The 14,353-nt window shown below is 55.5% G+C and overlaps 1 protein-coding gene across 1 annotated transcript; it reads left to right on the top strand.

The window, feature by feature from the left end:
- The first annotated feature begins 2,715 nt into the window (after window positions 1-2,715).
- On the top strand, window positions 2,716-13,832 carry gus (splA/ryanodine receptor domain and SOCS box containing gustavus). The gene is made up of 5 exons (XM_029111118.1): window positions 2,716-2,817; window positions 11,951-12,474; window positions 12,667-12,843; window positions 13,072-13,541; window positions 13,696-13,832. The coding sequence occupies exons 1-5, from the start codon at window positions 2,716-2,718 to the stop codon at window positions 13,830-13,832; spliced, it is 1,410 nt and encodes a 469-aa protein (XP_028966951.1).
- The last annotated feature ends 521 nt before the right edge of the window (window positions 13,833-14,353 follow it).

The raw sequence follows: 14,353 nt of genomic DNA, 5'->3' as shown, positions 1-14,353 counted from the left end.
CGAGTATAGCTTCGGCTCTTTCGTGCAAAATGCCTCTGGACGTTTTCCGAGTGCGCCGATTTCTCCTTCTGACGATCTCTTTCCACTGCTCGATGTGAATAACCATGGTCGAGAGGGGTCTGGCCGGAACAGTCCCAAGGTGGTTACGTAGCCGTAGGAGCAGGCGAAGAATTCTATGATTTGACGGTCTCCATTCAACAGCGAACAAACGGCAGAATTGAAATGACAGGGGAACGAGTAACCGTAGTGAACTACGATCGATTCACGCAGCTGAACCCGTCAAGTTAGAGGGTCAGCCTACTCAGATCTCCTTGACTTCCGCCTCGCGAATGTGGGGCATTGAGAGGCGCTACCGAGCATCGTGGGAACTGCGCCTTCGACCAAGAAGAAGTGAATCGACATTGATGCACAGCCTGGTGTGAGGTTCCTTTACAGCGATTCTCAGAGCTCTCCTCGAATTTATTGCAAACGCTGCATCCTTGCTCTGTCTCTTCTGCGTTGTACGGACAGACACTTCCCGATGCGAATTCCCAGAGATTAGCCGATTCTTCGCAATTCCGTCCCATATGGAAGATGGTCAAAGTGGAGCTTCGGAACATTCGCAGAGATTCCGGCAGCTTTCGAAAATCATCTTCATCTATACCCCCCTGTCAGTGTCTCCCACGCTGGGCCGAGCGGGACCATGCCGACATGAAAGATAATACAGGACCCGTCTTTAGAGCCGGCGAGGAATATTCCTCATTCAGTCTCCGGGCACCATAGATCACTCGACGACGTTCGATATCTCCGCTCGGACGTCAAGGTTTGGAAAACTGTCGGATGTTCGTGTCCTTTGCCACAGTCGAGAATCTTCGCAGCCCCCTCCATCGACCTTTGCGGAGAGCTCCGTGTGAGTCATGCTCCCTCGCGCCCGAAAACTTCGGTGTGACTCGACACTGCGCTTCCAGGATATGTATCACTTGAGGACGATCTCATCCCTCAGAGAATCCGAGCCGAATCAGATACGATCGCGAAATAAGTTTTCCGGTGTGTAGTGAAATCCGTTGACCAACCATCTTCGCCACTCGGCCTCTGATAATGGCCTTGTAGATGCGCTCTGAACTGGATCGGACTAGCCCGGCCTGCTGGTTTCGACAGCTGCTCGGGGGTGTTAGTCAGTTCGCTCCGTCGACCGCCGCTACGGCTGCTCCGCCGATCCGTCCGTATGTCGGTCGACGTCGATCCGACGTACGCATGTCTATCGGGATGAGTATGAGGCGCATCTTCAACAGATGGACCGGCCTTAAGTCGAACGGTGCATGTCTTCTCCTTCCGCGCGTCGCGTAAAGGCTTCACAATTTAACAAGACCGTCTCACAGCCGGTGGTAACTAGGGGCCGCAAGTAAGCCTTTGACCGGCGAGCTTTCGGCCCAAGTCGACGTTCGTGGAGCTAGGTTTTTCGCCGTTCGCGGAAATTTCGGAGAGCGACGGCGTCTCAGCCTTCCCGGTCGCGTTTCCCAATTGATTCGAAGGAAAACAAGAGGAAAACGCCACGGCCGAGAGGTTCCGTTAACCTTACCAAATCACGGATATTTTTTTTCTGGCCGAAAGGCTGGCGTGACTGTACCTACCCTGTCGAATGAGAGTCCGAGCTCCGCGATGACTCACCGCGGATGACATTGTAGTAACTTTCGCTCGCGCCCACTCGACGGCTTCGACCGAATCGGAGCAGTGCGCAGGACGACTGGAACACCGCCGACGTCGATCGATCTCGAATTTCACGCCGAGGAGGCAAGTGCCAGGTGCGGGAACCGTTCCTTGCCGAGAAGTGAATCGTGAAAGCTCGTCCTCCGCTGCCCACTTGCTTTGCGATCGAACGTCGAACCTGATTTCGGTCCGCGAGTTGAGGGAAATTCATTCGAATGGCAAACTCCGCTCCGTATCAAGATGGTCCAGATACACGAACATTGAGTTCGGAGATTATAGTAGAAATTTTGACCGAGAATGGCGATCGGACTGGCTAGTGACAGCGAGGCGCGAACTAGTATTGAATGGGTCGCTCACTCGCCCGCGGCGCATGGTGTAAATAGTGTTTCATAGCGGTACTCCGAGTACTTCCACGGGAATGGCAGTACGAAGAATCGGTCGTTCGGGGTGGGTGTCAGGAGCAGGCAGGTAACGATGCAGGCGGGCAGGCCGGCAAGCAGATAGACTGCTTGACGGGAGGTTACTTGAGCGAGGGGCTCTGTGGACTGTGGAGAGCGGTGGAAAGGGCTCTGTGTGCCGCTGCTGGCGGTATTGGTGTTCAGTGTTGGAGGAGCTTTAGGCAGCTGGTCATACGTGAACCTCTTTCAGTCAAGCCACAGAGTTCGTGAGAGTTGGTAGCTTGCTCACCCATTCATTCATCCATTTTTCCATCCAAATCGTTCGAAACCACCTCCATTTCACCCCCCTCTCATCAACTCTCCACAAAATCACTGTATTCCACATCGAGAGCAGTTGGATCGAATCATCCGTTGAATTAAGGAGAGAATCTCCCAGTGTCCCGAATCACGAAACCCGCGGCTAGCCAGCTATCATGACTCCGCTGTTCAATGCCGGCTAGAGTGCCCCAGTACTCCCTGGAAGAGTTGTGTCCAGTTGTGATCAGTTGCCAATGTGTAGTTGCTTTTCGGTGCGGAGGAAGTGTAAAAGCTAGGAAAAAGTGCACTTCTACGGTGGTGTTCCTCGCACATAATGGATCTCCATGAACTCGGCACACATTACCTCCCCGGAGGCGCGATCGTTAGACCGGCCACTAATCCGGCCGGATCGTCATGGATGCAAGCAGCGGCCGCAGCTGCAGCAGCAGCCGCGGCGGCTTCCGTGAACCAGAACGGCTTGCCCATTGTCGGCGCATCGGCAATGGTCGGGAGTAGTCCTGGAGAAATCGATTCACAGAGGTATGATTAGGGAGCTGACATATGCCTGAGGGGGGGCTTCTGTTCATTTCCCCCCTTAGAATAAAGGAATAGGAATCATTGTCTATGTTTCGAACGTCTACCGTCGAACGTATCCGTGTGTTTGCACCGCGCTCCGGTCTGCCGATGGGGAAGAGGGAAGTCCCGAACGGAGAGCGTTCGTCGAGCTCCTTCGCTTGCTCTTATCGTTCGCTTATGTTCCATCCGGAATTATTTCTCCTAAGCCATGAACGCTCTGGAAACAGTAGGAGAAAATGGAGAGCCCATGCTCCGACATTAGGAACACAAGGGTTTTAGGTTTGACTGAACTCGGGAAGGCCTCCGGATAGCAACAGCCGCAACAACATCTTTTTCTTCTCGCTCGATCTCTCCTCTCGAGCAGCTTACGAGAGAGATTCTCCGAGCACTAGTCTACGAGGAGCCGTTCAGCGGATCAGGCAATGTTTAGTTACGAAACGACGCCAAACAACAGAACCGGTACAGCTCGTTTGCGCGAAAACCGGTTCGCTCTCAAGCATCCGTGCTCGCGAAAAAAATGTTTCCCGAAACCCTATCCGGATAGCTGACTGCTGAAAGAGCGTCGGATCCACCAAAGGAATCCCGCAAGGTTGAACCCTCATCACAGGGATGTCACAGCTTCAATTGACCCGGAGCTAATAAGCTCTCTGAGCGCAAAAGGTGAATTTCCTCCATCCCGGCGATGAGCGCTTCTGAGATAATCGGGGTTGAGATGCTGTTTGTCGATTGATAGCTCCGGAGAGGCGGAGGCCTTGTTTGCCTACGATAAAGCGTCCATTCAAAACGTCAAAAACCTCATCCGTTCTCTCAGGGCTCTCAGACGAACTATCATTCCCACCGATTCCTTTATTTACTCGCGTCGAGCAATCAGTCAGTCAGTCAGTCGAGAAGTGGGCTCGAAGGCCCGGTGAATAAACCTCCGATTAGGAATTCTTGAATTCCTACAGGAGAATCCTGATCATGGGGTTCAGTGAAAATTATGATTCCGCACATAATCTCTAGCTCATGTGACCGCTCGAAGTCTCCAGGGTCTGGAATAATTCGGCGCAAGAGATTGACTCGTCTCGAGAATGTCTCGATCATAATCCGACTAGATGGGATGTTTTCTCTTCTTCCGTTGAACCTGAAACCCAGATGCTGGAAAGAGCCCGGGTGGGGTGATTCGAGGAGAGTACCGAACTGGAACTCTGAGCTCTCCAGTGCTTGGCACATCTCTGAGGGTACGTCTCGCTATTCGTCGGGCGGCCGCGATCCATCCGGGTCTACTCCTTGGATCGAGCGGCGACAATGGCGGTTACCTCAAGTTCACTCATGACTCAGGTCGATGATCGAGTTCGGTGATCATGACGGAGCGAAAATTCGACTCTTCGCTTACGTTTCTCCGACTCGGCTGAGGAGAAACGACGAGTTTGTCCGCCGGCTTGTCCGTCGCTTCTTCGCCTTGTCCGTCCTCTGTCCCGTCGTCGGTCTGTCTGTCTGTCTGTCTGTCTGTCTGTCTGTCTGTCTGTCTGTCTGTCTGTCTGTCTGTCTGTCTGTCTGTCTGTCTGTCTGTCTGTCTGTCTGTCTGTCTGTCTGGCTGGCGGGCGTAGGGTTTGCTTGGAGGCTTCTCCTCTAGGAGAGCGTCCTCGTTCCCGTCGTCGTCGTCGTCGTAGGGTAGTCGTGTGCTGTGCTGCTCGCTGGTGATGGTGGTGATGGCAGCGGCGGTGGTCCCTCCACACCGCCCCACGTCCCCCGACCCCCGTTCGAGCTCCCTCGCTCTGTCCTGAAGGAGGGAAACGGAGTACCCCCGCCCTACCGTTCGCCAGTCTGCCTGCCTGCCTTTCTGCCAGCGAGCGAGCGAGCTTGGGTTAAAAGAGGGAAGCTCCCTGCTACAGCGGCTCTTACGACGCCACGTGTTGTTCGTAGCTCGGGAAACTACGTCTGGAAATTGCGCCGTCACACTGTTGATACACTCAAGGATGGAAAGGGCCCGGAACTCGGGCCTGAGACCGCCATCGTTCACGATTCCTTCCCCTGCCTGTTCTCAAAGAAGAGTCCCCGTGCGAATCGAACGTTCTTCGAATACGTTCGGCAAGGGCGACTGCGGAGGCTGCTGTCCCTGGACATTAGTTGCTCGGCAAGCTAGCTGGCAACGAAAAACAAGGGAAGCGAGGCAAGCAGGCAGCTGGCTGGCGGACAGGCAGACAACTCAGGCAGGCGGTCGGTCGGTCGCCGCCACCACCACCACCGCCGCCGCCGCTTACGAAGAAGGCTCTAGGCAGCACAGTCGGCAGGCAGCCGTGGGCCACTGTCAGGGGGTCTGACGGGAGACGAAGGGGACGACGAACAGTGGGCTGCCGAGGAGTGAAGGCTAGGGTACGCTCCGGCCGGCCAGGGTAGGGTCGGACGAGTAGGAGGCGAGGGGCGTAGGGGCGGGGGGCGACGGAGGGAGGGCGAGCTTTGTCTGGCAGTGCTGGCGAAAGGCGGTTGCACCAGGTCCCTCTCCCGGGCTGGGGCTCTTCGTCAGGACTAGAGGGGGGATGGGGGGGGGGGCGAGTCGGGGACCGGGCTGGGCTGAGGGGGGCGAGCGAACGAACGGGCAGGCCGGCGGTGGTGGTGGTGGTGCTGCTGGTGGTAGTAGAAGTGGGGGAATGGAACGAGCCTGGGTCGTTCGTTCGTTGGTTGGCTCGCTCGTTCGTTCGTTTCTTCGGTGGATGGTAGCTAGCTAGCTCGCTAGCTAGGGCTTGCCACGGCCATCGCCGCCGCCGCCGCCGCGTGGAAAACAGGGCAGGGACACAGGCGGACGGGGACAACGTCTGGGGGCTCGACTGCTGCTGCTGCAGCAGCAGGAGGAGGAGGAGGAGGAGAAGAAGAAGAAGCCGATCGAAGAGGGGAATCTTTCCACCATCCGAGATGCGGCGGCGGCAGCAGAGGCCGTAGCAGTCGGCAGGCAAGCCGTCACAGAAAAGGCCAACTCTAGATAAAAGTACCGAGCCAGCGAGCGAAGTAGGGTCTGAGTGAGACCATTCTGGTCCATCTTCGGCGGAGCGACCAGCGCCGAGCCGTAGGGGATAAGAAAACAGCTTTCTGATGCGAGCATGGAATTGAATCATCTTGGCTCTGAGCTGTGATGTCTCAAGGACGACGAAAGGTCCGACAACTTCAATTTAGCGGAACTATCGACTTCCATCCACTCGAACAAGTCTACAATAGATACGCCGGAGTCTGCCCGGACCCCCATGGCACCTCGAAGCGGCTCTTTTCAGCCGCGGGAAATTTTCTAAGAGCTCGTGAAGAACCCAACACGAAGGACGCTTTCTCCCTCGGAGTTGGCCGTGGGTTTTTTTGGCTTTCCGTGCAACTTTGTTGTCTGCTTTTGCCTCTGCTCCTGTTGTGACGGTTATTGTTGTGACTGTTATCGTGGCTGCTGCTCTTGCTGCTGCCGCTGCTGCAATGGTGGAGGAGGCTCGAAAACGCTGTGAGAGGACTCAGAGCCCTTCAAGCGACCAGTTAGGAGGTCGGCTCGAGCTTTTGGTGAACCCTCCTCGGCAAGAAAGGCAAGCGCCCAACTGACGGACGAAGGGACCGAGCGAGCACTCACCCTCTCGGTAGGCCCACCATTCTAATGGGGACACCGCTGTTGGCTCGCCTGCGAGGCTCCTTGCGATTGCTATGCCGAGCTCTGTCGACTGCTAGATAAGCACCTAACTGGGGGGCATCAAGCGGTGACTCGATCCGCAGACGTGCTGCTGTGTCGCGACTCCTGAGCGGAGAGGAACGGGGCGTCCTCGATTGGGGCAATACAGCGTCATTCGACGAGCATCAATCATCAAGAGAGGGAATGAATCTGAAAACTCCGGGACACAGCTGTCGATCATCGCCGGAATGATTTCCAGGGATGCGCATGCGGATCAGACCCTGCGACGAGACAGAATCTTCCCCATCTAGGTGCCCGTGTCGTAGCAGATGGCCGCAGTGCATGGAGAGGTCTACATTGGACATTCGGTTGTGATTTCGTGGCCTACGTGGCTCGTTGAGGGTCGATCCATTCGTCTGTCTATCAGTCGGTGCGTCCTGACTGACGTTTGTGCGTTCGTCCGCCTGTCCGTACGTCCTCGACGTCGGTCGGTCGTGGGCATCTGGCATGTTGTGGCCGCGACACCAACGAGAGCTCATGCGTAGCCTAGGCGCGGGTTGTCCGTTGCTTGTTCTGCCGGTCGTTGGCTCGTTCGGGCGCTTGCTTGCCGTTCGGTCGGGCAGGGCCGGCCGGCCGGCTAGGCAGGCAAGCGCTCAACAGCGTGGCCTTCCTGCTGTGGGTGTGCTCTGCTTTGACTAACTTTGGCTCTAGTTGGCTGGCCGGCCGGCCGAGCGCTCTGTCGCTGGCCTGACTGCTCGATGCTCGCTTGCTTCGCTGCTCCGGCTGTATGGTGGCAGATGTTTGGGCCCCCTGAGTACCGTTAGAACGGGGTTCTCGTCGTCGTCGTCGTCATCATCATAGTCGACATCAGCAGCGGCAGCACCGTTCTCGTTCGTCGTCGGTGTCTATGAGAGCTTTGCTGATTCTGCCAATGCGACTGCGGTCACCGATTCCCTACGCAGATCTAGCGGGAGCGCGCTTGCTGTTTCCCCGCTTTGGGGCTTGCATGCGTTATATAACGGTTTTCCAAACAACTCGGATAAATCATTATTGCAAGTGAATGACTTGTGGCTTGTGGGTCGCGAGACGACCCCCTCTCTCCCGAGTGAACTTAATGGAACTGAATTCCTTTCGACGATTTTCGGCAAACAGATGATAACAACTGTCGATCATGTCCATCATTTGCTCTTCTGGAGATTATCGGTCAGTCAGGCTGGACGGTCGCCATTCCGCAACAGAACCAACCGATTGGCAAGTCGGAAATCATTTATTCTCCTTCTCCACGTTCGGGGAGGAGGAGGATTGAGCTCGACATACGAAATTCGGGCGGTCGAAACGTTAGCCCAGATCATATCCCAAGACCCGGACCTGATACCGACGACGGGTCTCTGGATTCGCTTAGCGGACTGTATCGAAGTGGAATAGTTGCGCGTTTTCAAATCGAGACGATGAGGGCGGAAACAGGGTGAGCTTCGGGGGTTCCGCGGATATCGACGACCTCGCGAATCGCTCGGAAGGTATTCGATCTTGTGGAGACAATCGGCCGCAACTCAGTCGAACGTTGTCTTAGTCAGTCAGGGGTTTATCGATCACCGTGAGCGCGACCTTCGAGTAGCGTCGACGTAGCCGTTCCCCTCACCGAAAGCTTCCGCTCCTTGAGGAGTCCTGAGCTGAGCGCAATTCTATCCCACCACTCGAACCCATAGTTCATTAGACGGTCGCAACACCGGCAGCCTTGAAGTCGGACCCGGAACGCCGCGGAACCTTAGCCGTGTTTCGGCGTGGCTCTCGGTCGCGCACGCTGCCGCACGCACGAGAGCCCACGACTAAGCGAGTGAGCTTGAGTGAGGTCGTCATTGGCGGAACAGCGAAACTGACTTTGATGCTGCTGTATGGATTTCGCTCTAAGAGCTCATTTCGCTCCTCCAATGTGAGTTCGGCTAGCATTTGCGGCGAGCGAGCGAGCGAGTAAGCAAGCAAGCGAACGGGCGGCGAGTGAGTCTCTATATGTGGGGCTCTCGAGGGGTCCAGAACTCGGAGCGAGCGCCGAGGCTGAATCATCGGGTCGGTCGGTCGTTCGTTCACTCACTCGCTTGCTCGTTCGTTGGCTCGCTCGTTCGCTCGCTTGGGGTGGGTAAGCCTCGCAGTTCTATGGCTTGCTGTCAGGCTCGTGAAGCTGCCTGAGCCGCCGCCGCGACCGCCGTCGTCGCCGCTGCTGCTGCTGCTGCTGCCAGGGAGAGGCCCAGGGTTCGTTCCCCCCAGAGCTTGGAACCGGGCCCACCAACGCCGGAAGGAAAACCCAGCAAACACAAGCCTGCCTGTTCGCTTGTGTGTTTCAACACTCGAACGCTTGGCTTGCGATCCAGCCAGTGAGCTTGCCGGCCAGAGCTCGAACTTGCGAATGAACATGTACTCGGGTTGCGAAGTAACTCGTTCTTAGAAAATATCCTCTCGGAGTTCGGACCTCAGGAAGGCCGGCCATCCGAGAGCTCCTTGGCAGAGCTCCAAGGACTCCTTCATACGTTTAGTCAACGGAAAACACGACGACGGAGGAACTTCTGTACGGTCAGAAGCTCTCATGAAGACTCGATTATTTATTATTGCTACATTAGGAGTTTCGATGGGAGTAAGAGCCCCCAAAACCAAATTGATGCTCTAAAAGTCCGAAGCGGAACTCCTTTGCTTGCTTCGCTCACCGATCAGGATTTCAACTCGAAAATGTCGCGTGGGAGTGAATATCCGAGCTCGAAGATAATAATAATGGATAATAGATAATCACCGAATTCGATAGAAGTCTCATTGAGTAACGCAGTCAGCTGGAAGGAATAATCCCCGTGGCCTTATCGTGGCTTGAGCGTTCTAAAACCGGGGCTTTAGTCATCGATTGTGCCTCGTGGACGGGTGGGGAAGCGAGTCTGAACTCCAATCCATGTACATCAGCTCTCGCAGGAGATTTTCCTCCCTGCCTCCATTCTGGTCGTTTTTATTCTTTCCACTCGCCGACCCTCCGCAAGAGCCAAACGTCTCCGTTGTCATCGACGACAGCGACAATGACGTCGAGGGTAACGAGGATGTTGCTTCATGGTTGCGCTTCTTTTTTTCTGTCCCGCTTTTCTGTTCTCTTGGCAAAGCGGCTGCTGTGCCAGCGACAGCAATAGTAGAGAAAAGCAATTGACCAATGGCTGTGGTCCTTCTCCGAGGCCCTTCGGGCTTGGCGGTGACCTCCCCTCACTTCGGGTGGTGGTATCGCCTTCCTGCCTGCCTGCCTGCCCGTCTGTCCGTTCGACGCCCGCCCGCCCGTCCGCCGTCGGTCCGCTTGCCATCGTGCACTCGGCTAGCCTTACTGCTGGCGGCTTGCCTCGTAAGTTACCCTCGTATTTCTCCCGTTGTATCGCCCCTCCGAGTCCCTCTCTCCCTCAGTCCCCCATGCGCCACCCCCGACGCAGTCTCTTTTACCAGGGTCCCCCTTCATGGCGAACGCCTCCCTTCTCCCGAAGGGTTCCGAGCTGCAGTCGCAGCAGCGGTCGCCGCAGCACCATGGGCTGAGCCTGACGCTGCAATGAGCCAACGGGGAAAGCCTAAGGTTAGGCGATGCTCTGTCGTCCCTCGTTTGAGAAAGCAGACCTTGCTTGCCAGTCTCATTGTCTTTTCCATTTATTTCCCCTTCATTGCGTGAAAAGTAGCGTGGAGCTACGAGCCTGCGGGATAATACGGTCGGCCTGATTCTTGGCGCGGTTTCGCCGCGCTTTTTCTTGTCTTGTAAGCAGGACGCTGGGGCAGAGGACGCACCGGGGGGGAGAGGAGGAGAGCAGGGGAGTGGCAATGCAGAGATTTCAGTCATTCGACCCTGGTCGAAAATCAGATGAATTTCGGATTCCAAACGCTGATGAACACAATTCTATCTCTCCGCTGGAGGCCAGATCTCGACGTCCGATTGCACTGTCGGGACTCAAAGCGTTCAGTTGGAATGAGGTGGGAGATATGAATGTAGATCGGATACTTCTCGCGATGTCGGCTGCAGACTCGGGAAAAATTCGAGGAGGAAGAACTCCCCTTATCAGCCCGAGCAAGCCGATTAGTCTCTTATAGTTATTATTCAACGAATTCCGACATCAATTGGCACATAGCTGGGAACGATTGCCGGACGAAGCTCGGGAAGAGTCTCGCGTGTCACGATAAGCAGTATTACGGCATCGTCAACTCCAACTGACGTCGGGTACCGCCGGCGTGGGGGTTACGAGCGAATCCAAGCTCTTAATCCCTTCGAAGAGCGTGCTGCGTGTTTTTTCGCTTTATTCTTTTTTTTCCGACTCCGTCTTCATGACAACATTGCGCAAGCTGCCGCCGCTGCTGCCGCTGCTGCGGCGGCGGTGGTGGTGGTGGTCGGATATCCTTTTAACGGTGGAGAGCCTGGCAGGAGAGTTCGTCGGGCGGCCGGACTAGAGCTTACTTTCAGAACGACAAAGATTCGCAGCAGAGAAAGCAGGGGTGCTGCTGCTGCTGCTGCTGGGTTAGCTGCTTTCGATGAACGAGCGGTGGTCCCCGTTTGTCGGTCCGTGCCAGCGCTTGGCACGCCGCCGCTGTGCTGCTTACTACCAGGGTTCCGGAGAGAGATAAAAACATGAGAACCTCCCAAAGAGGCCCAGCGGCGGCGGCGGCAGCAGCAGCAGCACTTACTCTGCACACTCTCACACACGTTCGTACACATATACAGCACTAGCGAGTTGGCCAGCTACTACCATCTGCTTCCCGCGAGGTCGACTATCCTCTCTGGTCGCTCACTCGGGCCGGTTCTGCTTTTGGTCCGCCGCGGCCGCAGTCGTCGTCGACCTCATGCCATCATCGATGAGCGCAGCAGTGCCGCTGCTGCACCTGGGAAGCGACGCATAACCAGTACTCGTGACCGCGGCCGACGGCTTCGACCTCTCCGATCCGAATGAGATGTTTGCAGAATGATCGAGAGAGAGAGAAATCATTCGCACATGGTCGCGGATCTCTCGAAACAAATGGGTCGATTGCTTTCCGACCGGGGAGACAGCATGCCCACAACTCGGTAGCACCGGAATGCCGGTCCGACTCGGAACCGAGACCCGATCGGGACTCCTGATCCGAGCCGCAGTCTGAAGGTTCTCGCGTGTCGATTCTCCTCGTGGCTCCATTCACATCTCAGGTTCTATCGTTGTTGTTGTGTTTCACTTTGTCGCCATCCTCTCGGAGGATTTTTTCCAGACCAAAAGGGACTCCATCGGAGTCGTTCGATGCGTTTCGAGCCGTTTCGAACCTCCGGTCCCGGCATTGAAGGTCGCGGATTTCGTGTCGAAAAGCCGATACAAAAACCGGTGCATCGAGCGTGAGCAGATGCATGACCTCAGTCGAGCAGAGTAGTAGTAACCTTGATTCGTCGTTGTATTCCAGGTGTGAAGCTCCCAGCATCACAATTCAGAGCGTGGGAGGCCCCATCTACCACGGGCCGTCCGCCTTCAGATACGTTCTCGAAGACCATCAGCTCTTCCTCAACAAGCAGCAAGCGAACGCCGGCGCTACACTGCAAGGCGGATCGAACTCACGTCCACGCAGCTTTAAAGGTCCGATAAAGTCGGCGAAAAACGCAAGGTCTCGATATTTCGTCTATCGGAACAGTGCAAACAGCCAACGAAGCGCCCGACAGAAAAGCCAGTCCGCCCTAGGCGCCGAGGTCGCGTCAGGTTTAGCGAATCGCGTAGGTCTATCCGTATCTCTGGTCGATACGCGGCTCTCAAGTAGCAACAGTCAGAGTGATCTCAATCCGTCGGATCCGTCATCTCCGCTCAATACGCTGACACTCCAGACGACGATGGGCCAACGAGTCAGTACCGGCTTGAAGGTCGTTTCCGTTGGCGAAGACAATAATGGCAATCAGAGGTAAAGCGCGAACTGTCATCAATTCTCAATCGTGAATGTTCTACCATCTATTTCTCCGAATCAGTCCGAAGGCATTATATCTCACTTCGGATGCACTTCCGAAGGGACGGACGGACGCGAAACGTGTTGCCGTCGATTCGTCGTCGTCGCCTGTTTCGATCGCGTATCTCAAGCCGAAAACTTCCTTTCCAGAGCTGTGGTCACGAGAGATCAACAGAGTTGTAGAGACCTCCAACGGCCCGCTCGATTGGATATGCTGCTGGACACGCCGGCGGCATCGCACGATATGCAACTACGCCATAGCTGGAACCCCGAAGATCGCTCGTTGAACATTTTCGTCAAAGAAGATGATCGACTCACGTTTCACCGGTAAGCTCACGGCCGAACGACGGAACGCCGAACAGACGATAATGCGAGCCGGGCCCGAACGAAAGCTCGAAATCTCGAAAAGGTTGAGAAACTGTCGCAACATATGCGCATCCACCTTGGCGGATACTGAACGAGCATAAAAACTCGGCGAGTGCAGCCGACAGGCTGAAAGTCGGAGCCGCCGGTTGAGTTTCCGCAGGATGAGAGTGACTGTGTGTGTTCTTTCAGGCATCCGGTTGCACAGAGCACAGACTGCATCCGGGGTCGAGTCGGATACACGAGAGGAATGCATATGTGGGAGCTTAAATGGTCGACGCGGCAACGCGGTACCCACGCAGTTGTGGGCGTCGCGACCCGCGATGCCCCTCTGCATTCGGTCGGCTACCAAAGTCTCGTGGGCAGCAACGTCGAATCCTGGGGCTGGGACCTCGGCCGAAACAAGCTCTACCACGACATCAAGAACAATCAACCCGTCACGTACCCCGTGCTCTCGCAGAGCAACTCGGACGAAGTGTTTCTCGTCCCCGATACCTTCCAGGTTGTACTCGATATGGATGAAGGCACACTTGGTTTCGTTGTCAACGGCCAGTACCTAGGCGTCGCCTTCCGTGGACTGAAAGGCAAAAAACTTTATCCCATCGTCAGCGCCGTCTGGGGACACTGTGAGATCACCATCAAATACATCGGTGGTCTCGATCGTAAGTATCTGCTCAGTTCCCGCTTTTCATAACGCCGGATTCGCGCGTTCTCGATCCGATCGGATGTGACGATCAGGATGCAACGAGATGGATGAGAAGAAAATAACGTACGTAAGCGTCTACGAGTACCAACTAACCTGTCGAACCTTTGCAGCGGAGCCGTTGCCCTTGAAAGACATTTGTCGGCGATCGATTCGGCAACAACTGGGCAAGAACCGTTTGAACAGGGCGTCCGAACTACACCTTCCTTCGGCCCTCACGAGTTATGTTCTCTACCAGGACCGCTGCTAGATGCCAGATTTTGAGAAGAGTACGCAAACGGGGAGAAACTTCGACGTGTTGACTGCCAAAGACCTCGACATCAACCGATATGATCAGAAGAGAAGCGAGAGCAACTTCAAGTTTTGTGAATGAGGTCTTCGAATTCCATCTCGAACGTATCCAGCCTGTCACTCCTAGAACTCCTATCTCTGTTTCTCATTCATCAGTCACTCCACTAACCGATCGGGCGGGAGATCTCGGTGCGCGCTCGCGCAATCGTTTTTGTCGCAAGAGCGTGGCGTACACCGCTGTAATTATAATAGAGCGAGCCCCATCGTCGTGGTAGCCATATTGTATGTGTGCGTGTGAGTGCCTGTGTGAGTGAGGGTGTATGGCAAATGTGCTAAGGCCGCCACTTAGACCGTACGAGAAATCGGAGTCATCGTTTCTTTGGGAGTTTTCCGCCCATTGGGTGACAAACCGCAAGATCACACAGTACGTCTTACTGTGGAATCATTCTGTTCGTCGTACACTATCTAGAAGAATTTAGT

The sequence above is a fragment of the Galendromus occidentalis genome, unplaced genomic scaffold (genome assembly GCF_000255335.2).
Source record: "Galendromus occidentalis unplaced genomic scaffold, Mocc_1.1 scf7180000077284, whole genome shotgun sequence".
In the NCBI taxonomy this organism is placed as follows: Eukaryota; Metazoa; Arthropoda; class Arachnida; order Mesostigmata; family Phytoseiidae; genus Galendromus; species Galendromus occidentalis.
This window is presented reverse-complemented; position numbering and strand designations above follow the sequence as displayed.